The sequence below is a fragment of the Camelus bactrianus genome, chromosome 17 (genome assembly GCF_048773025.1).
Source record: "Camelus bactrianus isolate YW-2024 breed Bactrian camel chromosome 17, ASM4877302v1, whole genome shotgun sequence".
Taxonomy (NCBI): domain Eukaryota; kingdom Metazoa; phylum Chordata; class Mammalia; order Artiodactyla; family Camelidae; genus Camelus; species Camelus bactrianus.
In genome coordinates this window covers 31134292-31162235 of record NC_133555.1, presented here as the reverse complement: position 1 = coordinate 31162235, position 27944 = coordinate 31134292, and the positions used below count along the sequence as shown (strand labels likewise).

Here is a 27944-nt window from a genome sequence, read left to right as displayed (position 1 = left end):
GCAGCAGCTGTGGGTTCTCCTCCTTAGCCACTAACTTTCTCATGAACTGATAAACTCCTTTGTGCTTGGAAGCAGTGATGCAAGTAGACATCCTCGTGTGTCCTGGAAATGTCTGTGTTTCTGTGTACAAGTTTGGCTGATCCAAGGATGAAGGGTGTACGTGGGAACCTCTGTTTTTAATTAGCCTTTTGGGCATAGCCAGCTCTCCATGCGCTGTCACAACAAAGGGATCTTTATTTCTTTAGGAAATAGTATTAAGATGCAGGAGTTGGAACTGTATACTTGTCATGTTTGAGACAGCTTTTATCTGCTTTTTCATCAATGATCTTTGACAACTGATCTTCAGTTCTAGCTTAACCATTTACTAGTTGTATAACCTTAGGCAAACTCTTGTTCCAGCTTAATTAATCTAGTTTACTGCTTTATAAACTGGCAGAGAGATATTTTCCCTGACCACTGACCTTAGAGGCTTAGTGAGGCTTAAAGGGTAGCATGGAAATGGAAAAGTGTGTTATTAAAAATACAAAAATAAATTATTGATATTACAGCTTATAGAAGTTTTTCTCACGAGGAGGGATAAGTTAAAAAAGGAAATCTTGGTTGTCTCCTGAGAGAGTCCTATTCTTGGGGGTAAAAACGGAACATGGGAGTGGGAGGGTATAGCTCAGTGGTAGAGTGCATGCTTAGCATGCACAAGGTCCTAAGTTCAATCCCCAGTACCTCCATAAAAAAATAGATAAATAGATGAATAAATAAATAAATAAACCTCCCTTCAACCCCCCAAAAGACCAAAACCCAAAACCAAAATAAAATAAAACACAGAACATGGTACAATGTGGCACTGAGTTTGCAAAAGATTCTGCCACCACTGCCACCTTTCCCCTCCTTTTCTCAGCCCTCCCTGCCCCCAGGTGGAGACAGAAATTGACACTGGGCAGGACACCCCTCCCTGTGCTGCCAGGCCACCTATGCTGGACGGCTTTGTCAGAGGGCTGACAATCAGCTCCCTGCTGCTTTCTGATCTTTTAAAATCCAATTAAACATCTCTTGCCACAGCGTGACAATTGTCTGGGCTCCACTGAGTGGAACTTCACCCGAAGTGGCATTAGGAAGCCAGAGGAGAAAAGAAAAGCTGCTTTATCCTGGAAAGATCACACCCTCAGTTCCTGAAAGGGTGGGATCTTTGTGAGGTCTGGTCTCATGTTCAGACTGAGCAGTTGGCCAGCTGAATTCCAAACGTCAAGATGATAAAGGTCATGGAGCAGATTTAACCTTGTCCACATGGGCTCTTGTGCCTAGGAGTGGTCTGATGGTTTAAGAATCAGCAATGGCATAAGGTGTGTGTGAGAAACAACAAGTTTGAGTATAATGTCCCTGCAGGGAGGAGTGCTGGAAGGTTAGGATGGAGCCAGATTATAGGGGACCTTGAAGCCAGATTATTGGAGTCTTACAATGAACTACAGGGCCTGACCTCTTATGGAAGGCAGGAGGATTCTGTCGTGGGTAGAGTGTACTACCTTGCAGACTGCCATCTTATAACATCTTGCCATTATATGTGTTTCCTAGGTTTATCCAGCCCCTCTAGTCACAGTGCATTGACACATTGTTTAATACAATAGTGACTCACCTTAAACACTAAGGAGATGCTATATCTGGAAGAATCAAAAGCTTCTTGTTCTGAAATAAATGCCATACAATTACTGGATCAACAAAACAAAACATATAAAACAAGGAATGTGTACTCTGATCCTGAATTTGCTACTAACCAACTGGTAATGTGAGGGACCTATCTTCTGCTTGGGGGTTCAGCTTCCTTATCAATCAAATGACGGAGAAAGGGACAGCTAGAGCAGTGATCTCCAAAGTTCCTCTCAACTTGAATGTTCTGAGGAATAATTGTAGCTGCTAATTTGTGTGCATTTTGTTTATTATCATTTGTTTTATATGTCCATAAGACCATTCTATTGGACCAAGTTTCTGAGGATGTTTTAAAGATAAAGTGATGTTAAAAAAAAAAAAGACTGCTGATCTATTTTGTCTTTACCAGGTAGACTTTCACCATTTGGGGCATTTTAAACGTTGAGATATAACTGACATACAATATTATATTGCTTTCATGTGTACAATGTAATGATTTGATATTTGTATATATTGTGAAATGATCACCCCAGTAAGTCTAGTTAGCATCTGTTCCATACATAGTTATAGAATTTTTTTCTTGTGATGAGAACTTGTAAGATTTATTCTTTTAGCAACTTTCAAATATGCATTACAGCATTATTAACTATAGTCACCATGCTGTACATTGTATCCCCATGACTTATTTATTTTATAATTGGAAGTTTACACCTTTTGACTCCCTTCACCCATTTTGCCCACCTGCCCACCTGCCTCTGGCAATGACAAATATGTTTTCTGTATCTATGAGCTTTTTTTTTTCTTTTTTACTCCACATGTAAGTGAGATTATACAGTACTTGTCTTTTTCTGTCTGACTTATTTCACTTAACATAGTGTCCTCAAAGTCCATCCATGTTGTTGCAAATGGCAAATTTTCATTCTTTTTTATGGCCAATATTCCATTGTGTGTGTGTGTGTGTGTGTGTGTGTGTATAAACACATATATACATATAAATACATGTGTGTATGTATGTGTGTGTGTGTGTGTGTGTGTGTGTGTGTGTGTACATATCACTTCTTTATCCATTCATCTGTTGATGGACACTTAGGTTGCTTCCATATCTTGGCTATTGTCAATTATGATGCTATGAATATAGAGATGCATATACCTTTTTGAATTAATGTTTCCATTTTCTTTGGATATATGCCCAGGAGTGGAATTGTTGGATCATATAGTAGTTCTATTTTTGGTTTTTTGATAAACCTCCATACTGTTTTCCATAGTGGTTGCACCAATTTACATTCCCACCAACACTGCAGGAGAATTCCCTTTCCACAAGAATTGTTAATTCTTGTCTTTTTGATAGCCATTCTAATAGGTGTAGGATAATATCTCATTATGATTTGATTTTCATTTCCCTGATGATTAGTGATTTTGAGCATCTTTTCATGTACCTATTGGCTATCTGTCTTTCTTTAGAAAAATGTCTATTCAGATCCTTTTCCTATTTTAAATCAGGTTTTGTTTTGTTTTGCTATTAAGTTGTATCAAATGTATGATTTGCAAATATTTTCTACCATTCAGTAGTTGGATTTCATTTTGTTGATGATTTCCTTTGCTGTGCAGAAGCTTTTTAGTTTGATGTAGTCCCACTTGTTTATTTTTGCTTTTGCTGCCTTTGCTTTTCGTATCAAATTTTTTAAAAGTGATGGCAAAGACCAATGTCAAGTTTATTACTGCCTCATTTTCTTCTAGGAGTTTTATGGTTTCAGATCTGACATCCAAGTCTTTAATTCATTTGAGTTTATTTTTGTGTATGGTGTAAAATAGTGGTTCAGTTTCATTCTTTTGCATGTGGATGTTCAGTTTTCCAAATACTGTTTGTTTAAGAAACTGTCCTTTCCCTGCTGTGTACTCTTGTCTCCTTTGTTGTAAATTAATTTGACCATATATGCATAGGTTTATTTCTGGGCTATCTCTTTGTTTCACTGATCTATGTGTCTGTTTTTGATTATTTTAGCTTGGTAATATAGTTTGAAATCAGGGAGCATGATGCTTCCAGCTTTGTTCTTCTTTCTCAAGAGTGCTTTGGCTATTTAGGTCATTTTGTGGTTTCATATAAATTTAGGGTTGTTTTTTCTATTTCTGTAAAAAATTTCATTGGAATTTTGATAGGGATTGCATTGAATCTATAGATTGTTTTGGGTAGTGTGGACATTTTAAGAATATAAACTCTTCCAATCCATAAGCACAGAATATCTTTCTGTTTATTTGTGTCTTCTTCAATTTCTTTCATCAATGTCTTACAGTTTTCAGTGTATAGGTCTTTTACCTCCTTGGTTAAATTTATTCCAAGGTATTTTATCCTTTTTGGTGTAAATGTAAATGGGATTATGTTCTTAATTTTCTCTTTCTGATGGTTTGTTATTAGTGTATAAAAATGCAACAGATTTCTGTGCTTTAGTTTTGTATCCTACAACTTTACTGAATTCATTTATTAGTCCTAACAGTTTTAGGGTGGAGTCTTTAGGGTTTTCTATACACAGTATCATGTCATCTACAAATAGGACAGTTTTATCTCTTCCTGTCTAATTTAGATGCCTTTTTTTTCTCTTTCTTGCCTGATTGCTCTGAGTAAGACTTCTAATACTATGTGGGAAAAAAGTGGTGAGAGTGGGCATCCATGTCTCACTCCTGATCTTATAGGAAAAGCTTTCAGATTTTTACCTTTGAGTATAACTTTAGCTGTGGTCTCATCTTATATGGCCTTTATTGCCTCACAAGGCAATGTTGAGGTACGTTCCCTCTATATCTACTTTGTTGAGTTTTTTTTTTTATCATAAATAGATGTTGAATTTTTGTCAGATGTTTTTCTGCATCTATTAAGGTGCTCATATTATTTTTATCCTTTATTTTGTTAATGTATCATGTTGATTGATTTGCAGAACTGAACCATCCTTGTATTCCTGGAATAAATCCCACTTGATCGTGGTGTATAATCCTTTTAATATATTGTTGAATTTAAGGGCATTTTTCAGAAAGGGAAAATGACCTGCCAACAGTTACAATGTGTCAACAATGGTGCCCAGTTTCCATATCTTTCTTCTTCCAGTTTTCTTCTTGCTGTCAGACGTAGAGCTTATCATATGATGGAATGATCACCACACTTTGTATAGTTGTGGGAGATTAGAGGAAAAAGGAATTAATAAACCATAGAGTGGCTGGGGAAGACTAAATGGCAGAAGAGGGCCTAGGTTGGGTACTGACTGAGGGGTAAGATTAAACTAGGCAGAGAGATGGGAGTCAGTCTTTCCAAGTAAACCAGGATAGCAAGGCAGGGCTAGTGTGTTAGGAGTCAGGAGCTGTACTGGTGACAGCAGGAAGCATGGGAAATGAGGAAAGGCCTTATAATCATCAAAGCCCCCAGGTAATGCTGAAGCTCCTGCACTTGATATGCTAGGACCTTGAGACCCAAAGTATGGCCTTGGAACTAGTCTTGGGGCTTGTTAGAAACATAGCATCTCAGGCCCACCCTAGCTCTATTGAATCCAAAACTTCATTTTAACAAAATCCAAAGGCGATTCCTGTGCACCTTAAAGTTTAAAAAGTGCTGCCATTCAGGACAATGGTTTTCAGTGATGTGATGTCTGGTCCCCAACACATAGGCCTCCTGAATCAGAATTTTCTGGGGATGGGGCTTGGACACTGGAAGTTTTGAGAAGCTCTAACCTGTAGCCAGGGTTGAGAAGTACTGTTTTCATGGCTATAAAACAAGAATGAAAATATTGAATCAGAGAATAACACAGTGAAAGATTTAATAAAGATCAGTTAGGCAGCAATATGAAAACTATACTCAGGAAACAGAAATTAGTGGCAATGAAACAAATATACAGAATGAAAGAGAAGACAACTCCACCATGCTGAGTCTTGATGGTTGAGAAAATGGTTGGGCTAGAAGTTGCTTGGGGGAGCTGGTTTGGCTTAAGATACTTCTACTTAGATTTGTTGGCAACTACATCTGGAAGGTCTTAGATGGTGTGGCATTGACGCTTAAATTAAAATTAAAGTTACAGGTTAAAGGGCAGCACTGAAAGTGTGGATTTGTGATCCATTATTCCAGAGTTGGGAGCTTGAGTCATACAAATGGTACAAGAAGACCAGATAACAGAATAAAGGCTTTTGTTGTGTGTAAATAGAATGGTAGGTATGGAGGAATTTTAGAAAACTTTAGACCAAACTTCTGTGCATGATCCAAGTGTCCTCACCGCAATGATAGTACAAGGAATATCCTTTCAACTTGACCTCAGTAACTGTCAGCCTAGATCAGAGAAGGACCATGCCCTGGGCCACCTTGTAGAGCCCCACAGAGTTCATTGCCAGAAGAGCCTGGCCTGTGTGAAGTTCTCTTGCCAGCTCTGTGACTCAGCTACACACTTCCACAGGGATATTTTCAGAGTACAATTATGTGTGGCAGAATCTCTTTTCCATGGCTGACAGTGTTGCCCATCTGTGGAGCTCTGTGCTCTAGAAATAGGGAGGAGGTACTCAGTGGGAGAAAACTGGGAGCCTGCTTCGATGATGGGAGCCTGGGATTCATGCTCTGCACCAGGGCTCCACAGCCCTAGCACCATTTCCTAAAGGAATGGTGGGAGTTGAGCAGTAACACACAGACCACCTCAGTGGTAGGATGCAAACCAGACTGGAACCCTGAGACACACTGAGACAAAAGAAGTAGGCTTGGAGTCGAAAAGCCATGGTTCAAATCTAAGTGAGTTCTACTACTTACTGACAGTATCCTTGCCCAAGTTTCCTCCTCAGCAAAATGAGGAATTTTCTCTTCATGGGCTGTCAAGAGCAAATGAAATATTGCATGGAAGAGTGCTTTGCAAACTAAACAAATATTTTTATAAGTACTATATTTTTTTTACAAAGGACACCAGAATGTGAGAGGTACAGACAGATGAGGAAGAAGAGGACCAAATGAAATTGGAAGATATGTTTTCATGATAGTTTGGGAGGTTTTCTATCTTTCCTAGTGCACCAAGAGTAGGAATCTTCCCATTTGGTTCTGTCTCTGTTGTGGTCTGTTCATTCTTGCTCCTTCAGCCTGAGACTCCCCAAGCCAATCATTAAGTTTTTTTAACACACCTATGATGAACACCTGGTTGTGTATGCATACCTGTCCTTGGGCAAAATTGTGAAGGAAGCAGAATCGCCTATGGTGACTCCAGATCCCCCTTTAAGGTATGATTCCCAAAGCAGATGTGGGTATCCCACTTTCTGAGAATGAGACCCTTGTGTTCTCTTCCTTCCCTTTCCCCTACCTGGGAAGTAAAGGGCTCACTGTCATATTTCCAGGGATGCTGGCATTTCAGGTGGAGGACCAAAGTTTTAAGCTGTGATGATGAAATTTCTGGCATCATTGAGCTGGGTGGAAATATGTGGAGTTAGATTTTTCTGCTGTCTTTGAAACTATAGCTTTCATCGAGGTGTTGGTATGGCTTTGTGGTGGTATATTTCTGCCCTCAGAGGTCATAAGTCATACAATCCCTGTTATAAGTGCCCTGGGATTCCATGAAATGCATCCAATTGCTTTACTTTGTCGGATTTTGTGAGAATCAAGAAGAGAACAGACGACAGTAAGCCACTGTGCTCCTCCTGCAATAAGTACCACTGCAATACAAGGGCAGTAACATTCCTGATACTGGCAGAATCTATTCAGAACCACAGGATTCTACAACCAGGAGAAATCTCATGAAAAGCAATTCATCTGCAGTGTATTCAAACTTTAGCAGGTACCAGAACCACTTGGAGTACCTGTGAAAGCTCAGAGTTTCTGACTGAGTAGGTCTGGGTGAGTTGGAGAATTTGCATTTCTAGCAAGTTCTCAGGTGACCACTCATGCTGCTTTTTAAGGAGCTACACTTTGGAAACCATGGGTCCTGTACTTTGTAATATATAAAACACTTCCCCCTCTCAGTCTTCTATGAGCCTCTTATACCTTGTGACCTCGTGAGGCAGGTATTTCACAGATGAAGAAGTAAGTTTGAAAAGACTGTGACTGCGAATTTCACTCAGCCAGTGGCAGAGCTGGGACTCCTAGCCGCTCACTCTTCCTGCCATTTCTCTAGTTCTAAAGTGTACCATTGCCAAGTTCTAGGCCGTCAGTGAAGTGTGGCCAAAACGAGAGGCTCAATCTTCTGACTCTTTCTGCAGGATTCTTTTGATCACTTTGCCTTCTTCAGCAGTCTACAGTGAAGCAGGAGCTGAGAAAGGAAGCCAAGGAGAGGCCTGCTGAGGGGAATGAGAAGGGGAAGGTGGGCAAGCTGTGGATAGGAAGTTTAGAATCCTGGAAGACCTTTCATACCACTCAGGCATTTAGCTTCACAGGACAAGATGTGCAATGTTCTGTTTTCTAGCCACTCGGTTACTCTGCCACATCAAAGTCTAGTCTGTTTCTGATGTACAGTGTTTGCAAAGCCCCTCCCACCCACCCTGGCATTCTTTGCTATTTACTATTAGTGTCAGCCTTTGAAAAATTAAGAAGCTCTTGATATGTTTCCCTCTCAGCCCCATGTGTTCCTTGTATTTATCAAAATGGAACACTAACAAATATTTATTCAATTTTATAGACATGTTGACAATAAAGACTACCATGTGTGTCTTCTGCCATGGTGATTATTTTGCTCAATACATGATTGACTGAGATGTCTTCTGTATCATAAACACACATTAAAAATAGCAACCTAAAAAAAGATAAAACTGACAAATAGGAAATTCCATATTTTTGGATGCAATACATTGCCAACCTGGTTATTAGGACACAAAACAGATAATCCTCAGTGAGTTATATAAGCTTGTATAATGAGACTTCAAATAAATGTCTTTTTGGCTTCTACAATGTTCATTTTCATCTATAAAAGTTTTCAAATTGGAACCCTTTTAAAAGTAGCATTTTCCCCCCTGTGTCTATGTTCTAATAACCTAGGGTATATAAAGATCTGGCTACTTTATCAAAATCACAAACTCACGGTCCAATTCCAACTTTTAACATCTACTTATGACCATAATCATGAAGCTAAGAGAGGTTACTGCATTTTCATATTGCATTTTGTCAACCAAAGAAAACGTTCTTAATCTGGCTAAGTATGTTCTACTTTGCTAATCAAAGGGGATTAAGGGAGTCCAAAGCACTCAAGATTTGTGCTGCTTATTTCTAAGTGTGTTATTAAAACAATCTAAAATTGATGAAATGAAGATTCTTAATATTTTTATCATCTCCTACTTAATGTTCCCCCAGAACATTGATTTAAACGTTAAAAAGGCATATGTCAGTATCAAGGATTTGTAACTTAGATTTTTTTTAAGTAGTAAGAAAAGTAAACAGATCTGCATATATTGCAGGTGCCAGTTCTGAGAGATACTGGTGCCATTTATGTATGTATGTATGTATGTATGTATGTATGTATGTATGCATGTATTTTGGGGGAGTGTATTAGGTTTATTTATTTATTTTAATGGAGGTACTGGGGATTTAACCCAGGACCTTGTGCATGCTAAGCATGAACTCTACCCACCTCCCCTCCTACCCCCGCCCCAATGTGGTGCCATTTAAACTTCAGTTTTTGTTTTGCGAATTGAATAAACAACTGCTCTGAAGAAATGAAAGGAAACTGTAATGTTTGAACTATAAAGTTTCTGACGTTTATTGACTCTCTGGATCTCCCAAACAACTTCCTGTCCTTGTAAATTTGCTCCTGTGGTTGATCAGATACAGACTTGTGTTATTTTTCCATTACAACGTGTGAGTATACCAGTTTTATTCCTAGCAGTTGGCTGCTTTTAACCTAGAGGTGACTGTGCAGTTGTGCTGACTAAACCCAATGTTGGATGTGCTGTGCTCTGTGTGTATGTGTGTGTCCACTTTCACATTCAGTATGTGCCGTGGGGCTGCACTTATGTGCATGGATGTGAATACCTATTTCACTGCTATCTCTGTCTTTCTATTTTATCTCCTGTTGGGGTTGTAAGTATTGACTTGAATCTTAAATACTAAAGTGTGTATTGGAAATTAAAATCAAGCAAAGTACAAAGACCTTAAAATAAATCCAACTGCATTCTATTGCTTTGGGACTATGTGGAATGACAAAATGCTGTGAATGAAAAGGAGAGCTTCACAGCAGATTGATCCTAATGGAGGCAAGAGGTTAAGTTTTAAGGTCAGGGCACAAAGGTAAGAACTAAGACCAACCAAAGGAAGGGCATACTCCTGTCAGCACCATTTAAATGGTGCCCTCCCTCCCTTCCTTTCTCTCCCTATTATTGTGTATACTTAAATTCACATAAGGTATATGATTCAACTTGGTGGTATGTGTCAGTGCTTCTACAACAATATTTTAAATCCTTGCAATAAATCAATGAGTGATACTATCCTTGTTTTACCAGAAGAGAGTAAGTGCCTCCCCCAAAGCCACATAGCTGGTAGCTGGCAAGGCCAGGAGTTGAGCCCAGATCTACCTGTCTCTAATGTCTGGGCTCTTTAGTACACCTTACTTAGAATGGTAAAAATCCTTAGAGATCATGTTTTATAACCAATTTATTTCACAGATGGAAAACAAGACTTGCCCCCTTCACTGCTTGCCTCAGTCAGCGTGGATAATGGGGTGTCAGCTGTATATACTAGACTGCCAGGATTTCCCAACTGGGGAAATAGAGAGGATTTGGTGCATCACAGAGTGATGGGTAAGATTTAAGAATTGGGTCAAGGGGGATGGAAATGAACCAGTTAAAGGAACTGGAATTACAGATCCTGATGTGAAACATAAATCCTGCTCTTCAAGTGAATATTTAAGTTGATGAAGGATAAAGACCAGCTGGGCTCCACTTTCCATCCGGCCAAAGCAAGAAGAAAGGCCTTTAAATGTTGCTGGGTAGGAGTATAAGTCAGTTGGAATCAAGAAATCCTGATGGTGGGGTGATGTTGGGAGGAGGGTGGCTGGTTAACACCATGGGATGGGGCCCCCAGCTAGGCTGGAAGCTGCCTTCTGCAGGTCTTCCTGTTTTCCTTGCCCAAGGTTAGAATAGCATTGCCTCTCTTAATAATTATAGTTAAAAAGTAACATTCTTAATTGACCCATCAGAACTTTCTACACCTACGAATGTTTCTACTCTCTGATCCATCCCTGGGGATTAGAGCTATTTTCATGAAATACAACTCTGACAACCATGTCTCTGACCAAAGGTGGCCCCAGAATAACTATTTTCAAAGTGTAGTTTTTGGAACTCCAGAGGTAAGGTTGCCATTTGCAGCAAATAAAAGTATAGGATGCCCAACTAAGTTTGAATTTCAAATAATCAACAAATGATTTTTGTATATTTGTATACCTATAGGTCCCAAGCAATATTTGAGCATCTTGTATTTTATCTAGTAACCCCACCTAGGGTACCTTAAAATCTTTTTCAAGGGGTTTTTGAGGTCAAAACTATTTTCACAGTAGCACTAAAACTTATTTGCTGTTTCCACTGTGTTGACATTTGCATGGATGGTGTAAAATCAACAGTAGTTTAAGGTGCTGGCGTCTTAGCATGAATCAGGGCAGTGTAATGGTGGACATCATGTTATGCACAATCTCTGTCATGTACTCACAGTTAAAAAAATTTCCAGTTTTACTTAAGATTCTCCTTGATGACACAGTAAAAATTATTAGTTTTATTAACTCTCAATCCTTGCATAGATGTCTTAATATTCTGGCGTGACTATTGGGACATAGGCATAAAACGTCATCGCTGCATACAGCGTACTGTTGCCTCACTTGTGTGATGGTTTGAGGTGCAAAGCTGACTGGCTAGTTTTTCGGGGAACACCAATTTTACTGACAAACTTCAGTTATTGAGACCTAAGTATTTGGCAGATATTTTCTTGAAAAATGAATGAAGTGAGCCAGTCACCTCCAAGGAAAAAAACTTGACAGTATTTGTGCCAATTATAAAATTTAAGCTTTCAAGTGAAAATTAGAATTTTGAAAAACTTCTGTCTACCACTGAGAGCTTGACAGCTTCCCAATGCTGAAAGACTATCTGATGAGACTGGTGGTGATCACAATGAACGGTGGTTTTTTGGATACTGTGTAACAAAACATGTCAACATTTGGAAAATCTGTGTAACTCAGTGAGCCTAAATGTTCCAAATTACCAATGCATGATGTTACCAAATTATGCCTGGGTAGAAATATCCATTGGAAGTGCAATAAAACTGATTTTAATGTAAAGGTGTAGGAGAAGTTTCAATGTTATGGTTTCAAATTCCACATTTCAGCTAACCTTTAAAAATCGAGTTTTGGTGTCTTACCAAAGAAGAATATCCATAATTATCTAAAAAGGCTATTAAAACAGTCTTCCCTTTTCCAAATACATATCTATGTGAGGCAGGATATCTTTACTTCAACACCAACATTCTATCACCACAGACTGAATGCTGGATAAGAGAATCTGTCTTCTTTTCATCCCGACAGTAAAGAGATTTGTAGAAATGTAAAAGGATGCCATTCTTCTCACCATTTTGTTTTGGAAACTAGAGTTACTTTTCTTTAAAAAAAATTATGTTAACACGGGGGGGGCAGGGGTGCTCAGTGGTAGAGCATGTGCTAAGCATGAACGAGGCCCTGGGTTCAATCCCTAGTACCTCCATTAACCAAAATCCAAAAACAAAACCCCTAATTACTTCCCTCTCCCCCACAAAATTATGTTAACACATAATGGGCTTATTACTATTTTAAAGTGAACCATAAATGATATTTTAAATGTTCTCAGTTTGAATTTTGAATATAGTAAACACTGAGTGATAAAATCTACATGGCAAAAGCTCTTTGGGGGTCTACCATAATTTCTAAGAGTGTGAAGGTGTCCTGAGACCAAAAAGCTTGAGAATCACTGGCCTAAAGGACAAGACCTAGACTGGTGAACAGACACTGGGGACTTTCCGCTATTCTACTCCATCCTGCCTTTGCAACCTCACTTATCACCACTGTCTCTGAAGTGCCCCCAGGTCCCAGCCCAACCACTTACTGATTCCTGCACATGTTCTGGACCTGTCTGCCTGACTCTGTGCATGCCGTTCCTCTACCTGGAACAGTGTCCCTACCCCCTTTCTCCACCTGTCTGGCGGTTAGTGGGTCAGGGCTACCTTCTTAGGGCCTGACAATGGACAGCCTCATTCAGACCCAATTGCACAGTTTGTTTATGGCTATATTCTGCATATAGCCTTCAGGATCTGTTTGTCTTTTTAAATTAGAATTCCTGGAGTGTAAAAGACCCAATTTTCCCTCTGTTTATATTTTTTACCATCTAAGGGCCAAGTGTCCTGCCATAAACTTTATGGAATTTTTGTAAATATTAGCTGACAATTTCTAGCCATATCTGTGGCCTTTTATGATCCTGAGCAGATTAATCAGAGTATTTAGTGCCTGCTGTGAGCAGAACACTTGGCAGTGGGGGGAGGGGGCTAAGGAGGTGATCCTTGCTTAAGGACCTACACTGTGCTTGGAGAGACAGGATTTATAGCCAAGAAGTAATCAAACAAGGCACAAGAAGGTATATAACCGAAGTAATAACCAGGTGCTGTAGGCTTTTAGTGAAGGGGAGGTGGGGGCCATTATGCTTGGATGTTGGCAGTGGCTGGAGAAATCTGAGCAGGCTCCTGGGAGGAGGCAGGGACTTGCTGGGGACTCTTTAAATGGGGAGGGTTTAGTTAGAGGTCAGCAAGGCAGGATTTTGGGTCAGCGAATAAACACCAGCAGGGGCAGAGTCAGAAATGAGCACAGCATGTTCACGGCCTAATGAGGGGACTGCTGACCAAGGTGAAGGTGAATGGTGCGAAATGATAAGGTTGAAAGCTTGTCAGAGGAGTTTGGATTGGGGAAACCAACCAACTTTTTTTGTTTGTTTTTTTGTTTTTTGTTAGGGAAGTGACATGGTATATTTTGAGCACAAGATGGGTTATTTGTGGGAGGAGGGATGGAGATGGGGCATGTTAATGGTCCAGGGGTGTGAGGTGGTGAGGCTCTAGACTAGGGTATCAGCAAGGTTTTTTGAATGAAATTAATGCAGGTCACCATGTCTAGAATGCCAGCGTGGTGCCTTTAAATGGTGTGTTTTATACATAAAGGCCTGGGGATTAAAACTCCACAGTAGTATTTTAGTGACATAATTTGGTCTTATCACACGTGGCTGATTTAGAGCTGAAATCTTATATTCTAGCCTTTCCTCATGTCCTCATGTCTTATTGCTTCAGCTACTAAATAATTGTGTGTGGTTTTGGGCAACTTACTTTAACTCCTTGGTGTCTTGGTTTTGTCTCTTGTTAAATGAGGGGACTAAGAGTACCTGTCTCATAGCCTCATTATAAGAATTACGTGAGGTAATACATGTAAAGCGCCTATATTTGTGCCTGGCACCCAGGAAGCCTTTACAAATATCAACTATTGTTATTTATTTATTCAGTAATTTGTATTATGGGTATATAAATAGTTAAATTACCCAATGGGCCAAAGCATTCAGAGCTGTGCTGAATTAAGTTCCTTAAGCTAAAAAAAAAAACACCTTGCTGGAGACTTTGCAAAGATGGGATTCAGAAGCTGGGATGGAAAATTGTTAAAAATTCAAATTCCATCAACTCATTAAGATCTAAAAGGTAAAACCAGGAGACCTGAATCACAATTTAATCATGTCCCTCCTCAGCTTAAACACCTTCGCTGGCTCCATTGCAGAGATAAATCTGGTCTTCCCAGCAAGCCAGCAAGCCTTCCTGCACTGCCCTTTTGTTGGCCATGGCAGCCTACCTCCCCTAGCCACCCCACCCCCAACCTGGGCCCGGTGGTCAGCACCTCAGCTGCTCTGCACTCCTGCTAATTTTCAAACACATCCTGTCCTGCACAGCAGTCTCCCTTGCCTTCACTTTTTCCCCCAAGCTCATTCCTGATACCCCATTTGTGCCCTATAAAATTAGTCACCTGTTGTTTTTTTTTTTAAATAGACTTTATCTTTCAGAGCAGTTTTAGGTTTACAGAAAAATGGCATAGACAATAGAATTCCCATACTCCCACCACCAACAGTTTCTCCTTTTGTTCACCTCTTGCATTAGTGTGGTCCATTTGTTACAACTGATGAACCAATATCGATACATTATTCTTAACTAGGGACCATAATTTACATTAGGGTTCACTCTGTGTTGTACATGCTATGTGGGTTTTGACAAATGCATAAAAATAATGTCCTACATCCACCATTACAGTATCATACAGAATAGCTTCACTGTCCTAAAATTGCCCTGTCCTCTGTCTATCCCTCCCTCTTTCCCTCTCCATCAGTTTTTAAGAATCAGTTAAAATGCCATCTCTTCTGTGAAAATGTCTCAGATTCCCTCAATTTTGAATCTCTTTGATGCTTGCATAGCACTTTCTTCATAGCTGTTATAGCTCCTATCTTCCAAATAGTATTAGAGATACACACACTCTTTTCCTCCTTTACTGGATAGTATGTCCTTGAGGGAAGGGCTGTGCCACATATTTGTCCCCACAAAACCTAGCCTAGACCCTGTTCTTAACAGGGTGCCTTATAAATGCTGGCTGAATTGAATTGCGAGCAAATATTAGGGTAGGATTTTGCAGAATAGGTCTCAAGAGGCAAAGCTTTAGACCTAGAATTCGGAAAGTGACAAGTGTACTTGTGAATTTTAAACATGCTTCAGGCTCAGGGGTCCATGGATCAGAAACTCTTTCAAGGGAACCAGCTTCTATCCCTTCAGATCTGGGCTCAGAAGCAGCCTCAGTTGAGGTGGCCCAGGACAGCATTCGATTACCAACTAGGCCTCAGGGCTGTCTCTCTCTGCCTCTCCTCCTCTCCAAAAACAAAGCAAAAAGAAGAAAAAAAAGAAAGAAAGAAAGAAAGAAAGAACAAGGAGCTTGGTTGTTTCCATCCTCTAGTCCTGATGCCCCTTTCAGGAAGGCCCCTGAAGAATCTATGTTTGGTCCTCACTTTCTCTCCTCAGGTGGCCCCCCAAATTGAGGGGGCTCTGTGTGACTTCTCTGGCCAAGAAGCACCTTCCCTTAATTTCTTAGTTCACGCTGAGCTTTTTGCTTTATTTTTGCTTTAAAGATGCTGTTCTCAAACATTCTAAAACGCTGTAGGAACATGCAGATCGGAACAAAAGCAAATAAATAGAATCTTGGGAAGTAACAAAGCAAATGTCCTTATCCAAGAACTAGTACAAAGCTAAATGAGAAATATCAGTCATGCACTAGAGACAGTAGTTTCCTCTGTAGACGGGAGCTGCCCTTTGCAAAAACCCTCATCCCAAAAATAAGACAATGAAGGTACCATAAAACAAACTACTCTCTTCAGCTCCCGCACGGGAGTCAGCAGTTTTAGCAGGACTGCCTATTCCTTTAAGCGACACAAGCAGTTTGCAAGACCTAGGCTTTTACTTCCCTGTACCTGCCTCCTAACACCCGTGGCGGTGCGGGTGGAGGAGGGAGGGAGAGGGGAAGAGAGGTGTCCCCCTCCCAACCGTCTTAGAGCCCACGGCTGCGCCAGACCAAGCGCTGGGCGGAGGTGTGATGGGGGACGCGCTGGAAATCAGATTACATCCAAAGGTGATGTTACCTGGGGCAGTGAGTGCTCCCCAGACAGCCGGGCGCCCCCATCCTTCCTGCAATCGGAAAGAGCCTAGGAAAAACGGGAGGCTCTCGCCGGGCTCCGGAGCGTTTGGGAGCCAGGCAGAACCCCTCGCAACCCAAGCAACTACCGCCTGCCCGCACCTGTGCTCCCAGGGGGCGGAGCCTCCTTCAGGTGTGCTGCAGGGAGGACGGCGCGGAGAATCGAGGCCCGCCGCGGGAGTCTAAGTGTCCCCTTGCCCCCGCCCCGAAGAAATGCCAGGGGAGGAGCGGTTAATCCGCACCCGGCCACAGCGGGATCCACAGGCTCCGCCTGCCTCTTCGGAGGAAAGGGGAGAGCCCGCGGCGGCGCCGAGGTGGTTAAGAGGACTGCCCGCAGCTAGAGCGCGCTTAACCCTTCGGCGCCCGCGGGTCAGCCGAGCCAGGCCGGGGTGGCGGCCCCCCGAGTCCCACGCGGCGGCCACCGCGACCGCGCGGGCCGGGAGGGGAGAGCTGCGGGCAGGCCTCCGATCGCCCGGGCACTGCACGGCCCGTGGGAGGCCCAGAGCGGGCGGGGGGAGGGAGGGGGACGCGGCGGCGGGCGCGCAGCGTCGCCAGGGCGAAGCCGGCGTGCGGCGCGGCGCGGCGGGCGCGGAGCGAGCGAGCGAGCGCCTCCGTCCCCGGATGTGAGCTCGGGCTGCCCGCGGTCCCGAGCCAGCGGCGGCGCGGGCGGCGGCGGCGGCGGCGGGCACCGGGCACCGGGCACCGCGGCGGGCGGGCATGGGGGGCGCGCGGAGCGGCCCCGGCGGCCGGACCGACATCCCCGCGGCATCCCTCCGCTAGAGGAGGAGACGAAGCCAATTCTCCTTTGCAGCAAAAAATTACATGTATATATTATCAAGATAATATATACATCTGATCTTATTTTTTTTTAAAAAAAGTTTATTTTGCTCCGATTTTGAAAAAGAGGGAGCGTGGGTGGCCAGCGGTTTTTATAAATTATTCTTATTTTCTGTTATCTGTCCCCGTCCCTCCCCACCCCCTGCTGAAGCTTAAATAAGGGCAGGGACCGCGGCTCCTACCTATCGGTCACCCCCTTACCCGTTCCTCCCCCTCCCCAACGCCCAGCACAGTGCCCTGCACACAGTAGGCGCTCAATAAATGTTCGTGGATGATGATGATGATGATGATGAAAAAAATGCAGCATCAACGGCAGCAGCAAGCGGACCACGCGAACGGTGAGCAGCCAGAGCCTGGGCACCCGCTGCCAAATCTAATCCTTGTCATGGTCCTCCTCTTCCCACCCCCTCTTCCTTCTCACCCCCTCCCGTCTCTGATATGCTGGTGGGTTGAGGGGGTTGGAGAGGCTGCTTCTAGCTCGGTGTCATCTACATAGGGGAGATGCGTGACAGCCACTTCGTTCTCCCCTTCAGGCCTTGAATGTCAGAGTTAATTCTGCATTTGTGGGGTGGGGGCGGCTGTGGAGTCCGTGGAGTACTGTGCGGCCGGAGGGATGGTGAGCCGAGGTGATTCGGGTTTAGTGTCCTCGGGCTCAACTTTCCTCCAACGCTGAGCGATGGAAAGGGGGTGGCTGTGAGTCTTTAGCCTGAGCCCCCTTACCAGCCTCTTCTCGCCTTCCCCTCCTTCCCCGCCCCTTGGTTGACTAGAAAGAAGGTCTTTGGTGGCATCCTGAAAATTCTAGGATTGCCGGCTTTCACCCTTCCCGCCGGTGGGTAAAGCAACCCCCTCCCCTTGAGAGGGAGGCTGGGTCTTAGAATCGCTAGGGGGTCGGGTGGAACGCGTATTCCCGCTCCCTGCGCTGCTGTGCACACGTCGGTAACGTCGGTAACCTAGCAATGCCCGGGGAGTCGCTGCTGCTGTGGGGCTCCCCTCCCGAGCCGGCCGGGCACCACGTGCAGTTACCACGCTGGCCCGGCTGGATCGAGGGAAGCTGGAGCAGCTCCTGGCCAGCCCTCCTCCCTCCTCCTTGGAGGTCGCTTGAGTCCCCTACAACTCCCAAGGCTCGCAGCCTTCCCGTGGAGCGCTCCCCAAGGGAAGGCTTGGCACGAATCCTCCCCTGGCTCAGACCTCTGTTGCCCTTCCCTGTGAACCCCTTCTCCGGCGGCTGGTCAGGCAGACCTGTGCTTACTTTGACTCTCCCTTGCTCTTTATTTAGCAAGAATTGGTCTTGCAAATGCCCATTCCTCTACCGCTGTCACCAGTCTCACTTTGACTTGTCTCAGTGAGGAGGTTGTGACCCAAGGCAGGCAGGTGCCTGGAAGACTTGCCTGGGTGTTGGCCTGACCCCAAGCTGGATGGGGCTTTGCACATGAAGCCCCTGTGGAGTTCTACCCTCTGTGCACTTGGATGCCATCCGACACTGAGGTGATTGCTGTTTAGGCCTTGAGGGCCTCTGGCATAACCCAGCCTGTCTATCCTAGGTGTAAGGGTGCAGGCTGCCTGCCTTGTCTGTTTCTCTGGATGCTGGCTTGGCTGCTGCGGCTGCAATTTAAAATGCAAAAAAGCCCTAAAGATGTTTTCTGTTTTCGGAAGCCTGTGGAGGAAATGAGTCCCAAGCATCATGAATTTTCATTTGCAGGAAGTGTCAGTGCATAATCTAGATATTTGTTGTGGGGCTTTTGGTATTGCCCTGGTGCCAGTGGAGGATTTTTTTCCATGCTGAAAAAAATGCATTTGTGGCTGTGGAAAGATGTTGGAGTAACACCCTGAAAATGATTAAGACTATTGAATTATTGGCACTGCCTTTTTTGTGTGTATGTGATGGTAGTTATTTTGAAGAAAAGCTGTTGTGTATGTCTCTGTTAACTCATCAGAGATAAATGGGTTTTAAAAGTCAAGAAAGAAGTGGAATAAAATGGGGGAATGACCTCAGTTTGTCTGAAGAAATGCACTGAAAGGCTCCTTGTGGAGACAGGGATGTAGAGAGGTACTAACCCACTGGGTGTGATGCAGCAGTGGTCCTGTGTTACTGACACTTTGGGCAGAGCACGGGGACTTTTCTTGCTGCTCTGGCTGACCAAACCCTGTTTCTGAAAAGTAGGACATGAGGTCCCAAATGGAACCATGGGGATGATTCCCTCTATTCTTGATGGGTAACCACCTTTGCTTTCTTCTGACACTGGAGTCTTACTGTTTTGTTTTGTTTTTTAATTTTTCTTTTTCTCCTTCTTCCCAGAGGCAAACTATGCAAGAGGCACCAGGCTCCCTCTTTCTGGTGAAGGACCAACTTCTCAGCCGAATAGCTCCAAGCAAACCGTCCTGTCTTGGCAAGCTGCAATCGATGCTGCTAGACAGGCCAAGGCTGCCCAAACTATGAGCACCTCCGCACCCCCACCTGTAGGATCTCTCTCCCAAAGAAAACGTCAGCAATACGCCAAGAGCAAAAAACAGGGTAACTCGTCCAACAGCCGACCTGCCCGTGCCCTTTTCTGTTTGTCACTCAATAACCCCATCCGAAGAGCCTGCATTAGTATAGTGGAATGGAAGTATCCTTTTTTAGGGGAAGTCTTTCTCATTTTCTCTTTTACCATCTGTTCTTTAAAAGGATTTGCTTTCTGAAATGGCACTTACAAAGTGATAGCAGTCTGGAATGTGAGCAACAGAGAGGCTGTATGTAGAAGGTTTCATGGTATATAATTTCCTGTCTCCTCAGGGTGCAGAGGGGTATCTCTGTGGGTATATTTAGAATACTCTGTGTGTGTGTGTGTGTAGTGGTGGGGGAGGGAGTGACAACCTGAAAATTCAAAATGGTAGATAATTAAAATATGAAACTACCCTTGGTCATCTGACTCTAGATAGTTCCTTTAAACGCACCATTGTTTTTCAGCAGCGGTATGCACTGAACCTATTGCAAGTAAGGTGTGCTGATTAAAAAAAGACTACTAGAAATAAATATGTTTTTGACCTTTAGTGGCATCTTCTCATTCTACTGTTTGGAATTTACTTCGGAAACTCCAATTAATACTAAAGCTACTTCTAGGTCTGACATTTGGTGAGTCTGATGTTCAGGTAGCTACAAATATGAACGCTTGCTTCACAGGGAGGGAGCGATTTGCTCCTCAGTGCTAAGACTTCCTGGAATTTCCTTTTGACAAGTTCCCAAACAGCATTTGAAACGTGAGCAGGAGGGAGCCTGTGAAGGGAGAGGTTGGTGTCTGCCTCTTCTTCCTGAGCCTGGCTAAGTTAGAGCACAGCCCTCACAGTGGAGGAATTTGCAGTTGCTGCCTTTATAAAAAAAATTCTGTCTGTGTCCTTGGACTGGAGTTACATTTCTGGGTGTCTCCTTTGTATTTTTAAAACTGAACTCCAAATGCCTCAAGAGGGCTGTTAGCTCCCAGATCTTGGAAAACTGGGTGCTTTGCCTGCTCACCCCCTTCCCCAAACCTAGAGGCCAGGCTCCAGTGCCTGCCACCCTTCAGAAGAGGTTGACTGAGGCCTTTCTGAGCAAATGGCTTTCTAATTAGGCAGATGATTCACTGATTTGCGTAAAACACAGCATTTCCTTTTCCCAGAAGTATTGTGGGGCTACCCAGGGCCTTAGAGCGATTCCCAATGATAGGAAGGAGTATGAACAGAGGGCTTCCCCACTGAGCCCAGTGAGGAGGGGCCACGCTCCACAGGGAGGCGGTCGGAGCCCTGGCTGCAAACTGGAGCTGTACCCCCCCTTATAACTTGAGTACCTAGCTAGGCAGCTCTTTGCACACCCTCTGTCTCAGCTGGCTGTTTTCTGTGCTCAAGGATTTGCATGAAAATGAGGTAACTGTCTAGAAAGGTTTTGGAGAGAGTAGCCAAGGGTCAGATTTGAGGGGTTTTCATGTGCATTTCCTTTTTTCAACAGTTGTATCCTCTCTAGAAGGAGTTGCAGAGTCTCTCACATGCCTGGGGTCATGTGGATGTGTTTTCTCTTTAGGTTCTTTTTTGAGCCTGAGGAAGAACACTGGTGTTGGCCCAGGAGGGAGCTAGGTCAACAGGGTGTCCCTCAGCGGCATGGCTGGAGTCAGAGGCAGTAATTGTACTTAGCCAGCGCGATCTCCTCCTCCTCAGGTTGGCTTGACGTGACTCTGAGTAAGCAGAGACCTCTCGGTAGCGTCATTAATTTCATGTGTAGTGAGGTGGGAGGCCTGATGCTGTGTCTCTTGGTGTACAGTAATTTGTATATAGCAATTTATGTGAATGGAGTGAATTCCTGGATCGTGTGGTGGATTCCTGTTCCTGCACTGCGAGGCACATGTGTACAGGAACTAGGGGCTGTGGCTGCCAGTACCGGGAGAAGCCGACCTACCATTGGGACAATCTGTGGAATAGATTCTGAAACGATATATGATTTGTTTTTTCAAATGACAGTTTCCTTCAATTTCAGGGAGCAGGATGCAGACAGCCTCCTAGAGCCAGCTGTGCCAGACTCCATCAGCACTAGGAGAGTGACTTTTTACACGCTTTTAGAGTTTATGTGCAGGCTCGGCATTGTGTCCTGCACTTAGGGGAACGAGGAAGGAATATTTAGGATCAGACCCATCTAGTTCTCTATTGCTCTGTTCTGCTTGGCTTGTGAGAATCTTGGGGCAGTGAGATGGCATCTAGCAATACCTGGAGTCTGAAACTGGACCACCATAAAGGAAAAAATACTCTTATGTTTGGCCTTCCTGAACAGCATTAGTACTTCTCAGATTTGCTGGCTTCTCATTTAGGTACTAGGAAATTAAAAAGGCAGAATGGTGGTGTGGGGGAGAGAAGAGACAGTCAGTGTTTTTCTATGTAGGATGACATTAAGGCAGTTGACTTTTAAAACTTTGGTAGGAACTGCCAGAAGGAAAAATGAAAAGAAGATTCTGAAGTTTTTGAGGTGGACTGTCTTACAATTGGATCCCAACGTAAGAGATTTTGTAATACTAGATGAGTTAAAAGAATAAATATGAGGGAAGGATAACTGGCTTTAAAAATAAGCCCATCGGATGAATAAGGGAATGATGTATTTCACATCCATATTTCAGTGAGTGTTCAACTTCTTCAGGGGGCAGAGGTTTCATGAAATTCAAGGTACCCCCAGAGACGTGAGGGGCCTTTGTTTTCTTTGGCATCATTGGATTTCCCAGAAGGAAATCAGGATGAATTGGGAAGGGTCTGTTCATACCCTCAAAGCTTTAGGACTTGGAGGTGTCTGGTTAAATGGTGGCCTTGTCTTTTGTGGGTAAGCATATGGGAGAAACAGTGCTGTACAACCAAGTCCAGAGTTGGAGATTAGATTGGTATTCATGAAACCTTGCATTTGAAAAGACTGAAAACCGAGAGAAGAAAAACAGTCATTTTGGCAGATGTCAAATTTTGTATTGCCAGTTTTGACAATGTCTCTGAATAACACCAGAATGTTTAAGCAAGTATCTGTTGAAGGCTGCTCTCAGAGTGATTCTTCCAGACAGACCCCCGAGATTTAGAGATGTTAAATTGAACTCTGAAGACGTCTGGTGCTGATTTCTTATTACTTTTTATTTAATTTGGTTGTAAGTTGAACACAATAACAGTACATTATATACAGCTCCAGTCCAGCTCTCATCTGAAACAGTGATAACCACTGATTAGTAAAAGCAGGAGAGGGAGGTGAAGCCTGGTTTGCTTGTTACGGTGTCTGAAGTATTGGAACTGCCATGAGGTAGTCACAGGTGGAATGGAAGATGTCTTTGCTGACCGGCCTGTGCCAGTCCAGACAGGAGATTCAGACTGACCCAGCCAAGAATAGCCTCCAAGAAAACAGCTCTAACACATGGTGGCAAGGATTTGTGGAAGAGATTTGTCTCACGATGGCTTCTCTTTGTGTCTGCAACAGCCAGGAATTTAGCTTTCTAAGGCCCTTGTTGCTTTTAAAATGACAGGAAGCAGAAGCTTGGTTTGCACAGTGCCCTAATTGGATGTACTTTTAGGTTTTCATATAAAACGTCCCATAGAAGAATGAGTGTAATGTGAGCCTTGGAACAGAAGAAAAGGACATGGGGAGGTCATTTGATAGGAAGATCCACAGTGAGTTGACCACTGACGATTACTCCTGCTGGAAACTTAGTTGCAGCAGTCAGTGGAATAAGGATTTGTGTGTGTAATTTTAATTTAAAAAGCAATTCAAAAGTGGTGTGATTGGGAGTGTGATGAGAGAGATGGTGTATGCTGACATAACACATATATACCTTAACAAAAATTTTCAGACCATTTGACATATTTATATTATTGGCTATTTTTGCCAATTGTGTGGCCTTAGCTATTTACATCCCATTCCCTGAAGATGATTCTAATTCAACAAATCATAATTTGGTAAGTGTCCTTAGAGTTCCTGCTTATCCTGGTGTGTGTTTGTCATTTGCCTTTGTACCGAAGCTGGCAGCTGGCTTTCTGGGTGGTTGAAGTTTACAGCTACGCATGTGATGTTTCACAGAGCTTTGAAACACTGGTGTGTGTGTGTGTTTTTTTTTTTAACCTGCATTCTCAAATTTATACTGAATGAAAGTGTTTAAAGACATGAATCTTGTATAAATAGATGTGGACCTTTTTATGGAAGACATTTGTAGCAGATTTAAAAATAACTTTTCTCTCCATATAGGCTTTCTTTTGTCTACCATTCTTTCCCTCATAATGTTAGCTTTTTTTTTAATTAAAAAAAATTTAACCCAGTGTTATTTGGGAGCAGTGGGTACTTTGCTCAATTTTTCTGATAAGTAGAGAGTTATTGTAGTTATTATATATGAACTGTTAATTTTTACAGAAGTAGAATATAACAAAACTAATCCACATAGAGCATAATTTGGAGAATAATACAGTATAGTATCAAAGTTCCTGCTCTTAGCCTATGAAATGCTCCAAGATAAAATGATTCTACGGTGAAATAAATTGAGATACTTCCAATACTTTATTGCCCTCTTAAAGATTTATGGTGCACATTAATTCAGTAAAAGCTCCAGAAAGGTCTGTAGTTAAAAAACCAGTTTCATTTTGTTTAACTCAGCTAGTCCCTAAAAGTAATTGGTCATGGATTCTTTAAACATTTTTTGGCAGAACGCATCACAGTGTTTCATGGAACTTCCTTTGGGAAAGGTTGATATAGTTAAAAAAAAAAAAAAAGAAAAAGCACTAGAGTGGGACTAGGAGTTGTCCTACTTGGCTGTCAACTGGCTGAATCTTGGGGCATTTATTTGCATACCCTTTCTGCACTGCCCACCTGTCCATTGATGGGATTGGGTGAGACAATCAGGAGAGTTGTTTTTACCTCTGACATTCTGTCATCTTTCCTTGATGATTCAGAAGCTGTTTCAGGATTTTTCTGGGGCTGTAGCATCGCCTTTGTAGGGCTCAGTCCTTCCTAACGAGGCCATGCAGAAAGGAGGTAAATGAGGGGCTGGGCCTGGATAACAGGAAACCCTCTCTCTTTTATTGCTTTCCCCTCTTTTAGCTGGTTCCATTTGTTTTTGGTTTCTCGTGTTGAAGCTGTATTTTCGTCTGGCTGGATGTTCTTAACTGAGTGTTGTAAAGGAAAAACTAGTGTGGGGAGAGCTCTGCTGGGTTCTGAAGATGTTGACATTGTGTTCCTGTGATTTTAGACTTCATAGTTTACGTATAGGATATCATATTACACTTAAAATGTGTGGCATATTTCAGCATGATGTCTCTTCATATTTGGCCTTCTGTAGTCTGATGTCTAGAGAATTTTAAAACACTTTGGATACTGCTACTGAAAGTACAACTGTAAACGGAAGTTGGATCACATATACAGCCTCATTATTAGTGTATATTCATCCTGTGCTAGAGATGAGTTGTGTGATTTTGGGTATTTTAAATAGCTTCTGATTTGGTCGTAGACATGTGACATTATAGATAGTCATTTCAAAGGAAAAGCAGAAGTAGTGAAAAGCCCCCATCAATGGGGCTAGGCCACAGATGGTGTCAGCTTGTTACCAAATTTAACAACGTGGATGGTGACCCAGTTTGTTGCTTTTTGTAGCTCAAGAGAACATGATTAAACAAACTTAGAAAATAAATATCTTTCAGAAAGGCAGATTAATTCAGATCAATGGAATAATTAATGTAGCTGCATGTGTAAGTCAATTAATACTCTGATTCTTTTTTCCCAGGGAAATTCAGGGCACTAATGTAAGTACTGTCAGACCATTTGGATTTCTCAGCTAATAAGGGAGGGAATAAAATATAGGAAATGGATAAATCTCCTTTCCTCCCTCTGGCAATCCCTCCCCAGTGGATCTTTTCTTGACAGTTCTTAAACACTGGTCTTTTTTGGGTGGGAGAGGGAGGTGTGTTAGTTTGGCAGGCCTTCCTAAAAACCAACACGTATTCCTTTGACCTCTCAGTATCCTGAAACTCATAGCATTCAAGTTTGTGTCTTGTGCTCACTTAAATGGTCCCATAGTTAGATGAGTTTTGTCTCTGCCTAACTCATTAAATATTTCCTTTCCCACTGTGGGAAGGGAAGATATATGCGGATTTCCCCCTGACTCTTAGCAAGGTCCCATGCCATGTCAGTCCTCTTGCCAGGGAGCAGGTTTTTTTTGTTTTGTTTTGTTTTTTAATACATTTGACCCAATTTGTACCAAAGTGATTGCTCTATTTTTGGGGTTGGTTTAGAGGCAGCTGAACAAAGCTTATTTTTCATCTGTAGTAAACACCTTTCAATTAATGTGAACGGCAAAACAAAGGGCAGAGACCAATACAGTTGTATGTGTCAGGGAGCTGGTAGTTTCCTCTGCCTCTGAGCTCTGTCAGGAATGTGGATGTTGACCACCTGGAGTAAGATTCAGGGCCATCTTGGTGGAAGATGTTTCTGCCTGTTGCAGGTAGTTTGTAGGGAGGTTATTACTTTTGTTGGAGAAGAAATGCGGCTGTCATCCTTGATCCAGTGTGTGTCTGGTCTCGGTTATATGTAACTCATCTAGCTTTGGGAATTTGGAGACTACCTTGGGTGCAGTTAGGTTTTCCCAGAGTTAGATTAAAAAAATATATATATGTATATAAACAGTCTCAAGTTTTTGTACAGCTTTCATTGTTGGACTCTCAGGGACTAGTGGAGGCTGAAGCCATGGAAACGGTGCAGCTCAGTTCCCACAGCAATATCCCTCCTAGATCAGTCAGTAGCAGGGTTTCCTCTCCACTTATTGAAAGTGTATATCATTTATTTAATTTTCTTCCTGGCATGGGGCAGGGGAAAGGGAGTGCTTCTTCGCAGAGTGTCAGAGTAAGGATGATCACAGTCCTGTACTTCACTGTGCTAGAAAATGCTTTATTTTGCTTCCCAAACTTCAGTTTCTCATAAGCACACTGCTGTGGCTGAACCGTGTGCATCTGTACATCCTGTTCCTGGTACTCCCACACCCACCCCCAGGCTGCCGCCCAGTTCTTTGTAGTGCTGAATGGCCTCAAATGAGAACTGTCCAGAGAGGGGCGCTCACCAGCCAGTCCAGACTTTCCTTGATGTCTGCTGGTGACTGCAGCCTCTGAGGACAAGGCGTGCGGCCCATGGTGCTCTGTCCCTTGACCAGGCCAAGTGCCTGGTGCCTATCAGGTGCTCAGTAAATGCTTGTTAAACTCAGCGAAAAGTTTACTAAGTCTTTGATTCCCTTTTTGTCCCCTTTGCTGTTGAGCCCATTTATTTGTGGTTTTAGACTGTTGACACTTGGCCTCTGCAAAATCCCTCACATCTTCCCCTTCCTCTCCACTCACGTTACAGCCATGACTTCTGCTAGAGGAGTGATCCTGAGGCTTCAGGGGCTGCCCCTGCCCTGCCCGAGGGGAGGCCAGACCCCATGGCCAGGTCTTTCTTGGTCCGTTCAACCTGTTCTGGTTTATCCTTCACTCCTCTCCTTCATAGTGCCCCCCAACCCCATTTGTCTACCAGCCGTTCCTCAGCACCCTTCCCTCCTCTTCTCCACCCATGGCCTTTTCTCCATTTGAAATGCCTCTTCCTCCTCACCACCCTTTCATCAGTGTCACTGTCCTTAGAGCTGTTCAGGAGTAATCTCAAAGGACGGCTCTTCCGTGAAGCCTTTTTCTTTCTTTCTTTCTTTTAATTCTTATTTTTTATCAATGTGTAGTCTATTTACAATGTTAGTTTAAAGTGTACAGTAAAGCGATTCAGTTATACATACACATTATACATATATATATATTTTCAGATTCTTTCAGTGAAGCCTTTTCTGACCCTGATTGGAAGTAACACACTTATCTGACTGTCTCTCGTGGCACTTGGCACATAAAACACCCTGTATTTTAATTATTTATGTGCACATCTTATCTTCATCTTATCAAGCATCTTTGCAATACAGTTCATAGTGAATCACTTTGGAACCCCAGCAGCGCCTGCCCTGACGGTGTGCAGTGGATCTTCATAAAGGTGGGCGGGTTGTTGATGGCTGAATGCACGCTCTCTCAGGAGAAGCACCTCACCCAGTCTCTCCTCTGAGCCATATTTAGGATTTCCTTGGGTGGCAGGTCTGTCTCTGGACTCCTGGAGGTCCTTGGCTGTGGGTGGGTGGGAAATTCCAAGTGTTTTACTCCTGAAGAGCTTAGGGTCTCGTGACCCTGCTTCTTGTGCACCTCTTGCTGAAGGAGCATCAGAGCTGGGTTTCTGAGCAGAGCAGTCTTGGACATTTTGTGCTCTGGCTCAGAGCT

General features: G+C 43.1%; 1 protein-coding gene across 8 annotated transcripts in view; it reads left to right on the top strand.

Annotated features, from left to right (window-relative positions):
- The first annotated feature begins 16991 nt into the window (after positions 1 to 16991).
- Positions 16992 to 27944, top strand: part of CACNA1D (calcium voltage-gated channel subunit alpha1 D) — a 295056-nt gene continuing 284103 nt past the window's right edge. For 6 of the 8 annotated variants that reach the window (XM_074344649.1, XM_074344648.1, XM_074344651.1 and 3 more), the window contains exons 1-3: positions 16994 to 17506; positions 19465 to 19774; positions 23480 to 23585. In XM_074344649.1, the coding sequence (XP_074200750.1) occupies positions 17440 to 17506; positions 19465 to 19774; positions 23480 to 23585 (483 nt within the window). In that variant the 5' untranslated portion in view covers positions 16994 to 17439. Of the gene's footprint in view, positions 17507 to 19464; positions 19775 to 23479; positions 23586 to 27944 lie in introns of all 8 variants that reach the window. The other 2 variants (XM_074344653.1, XM_074344652.1) reach the window with 2 other exon arrangements.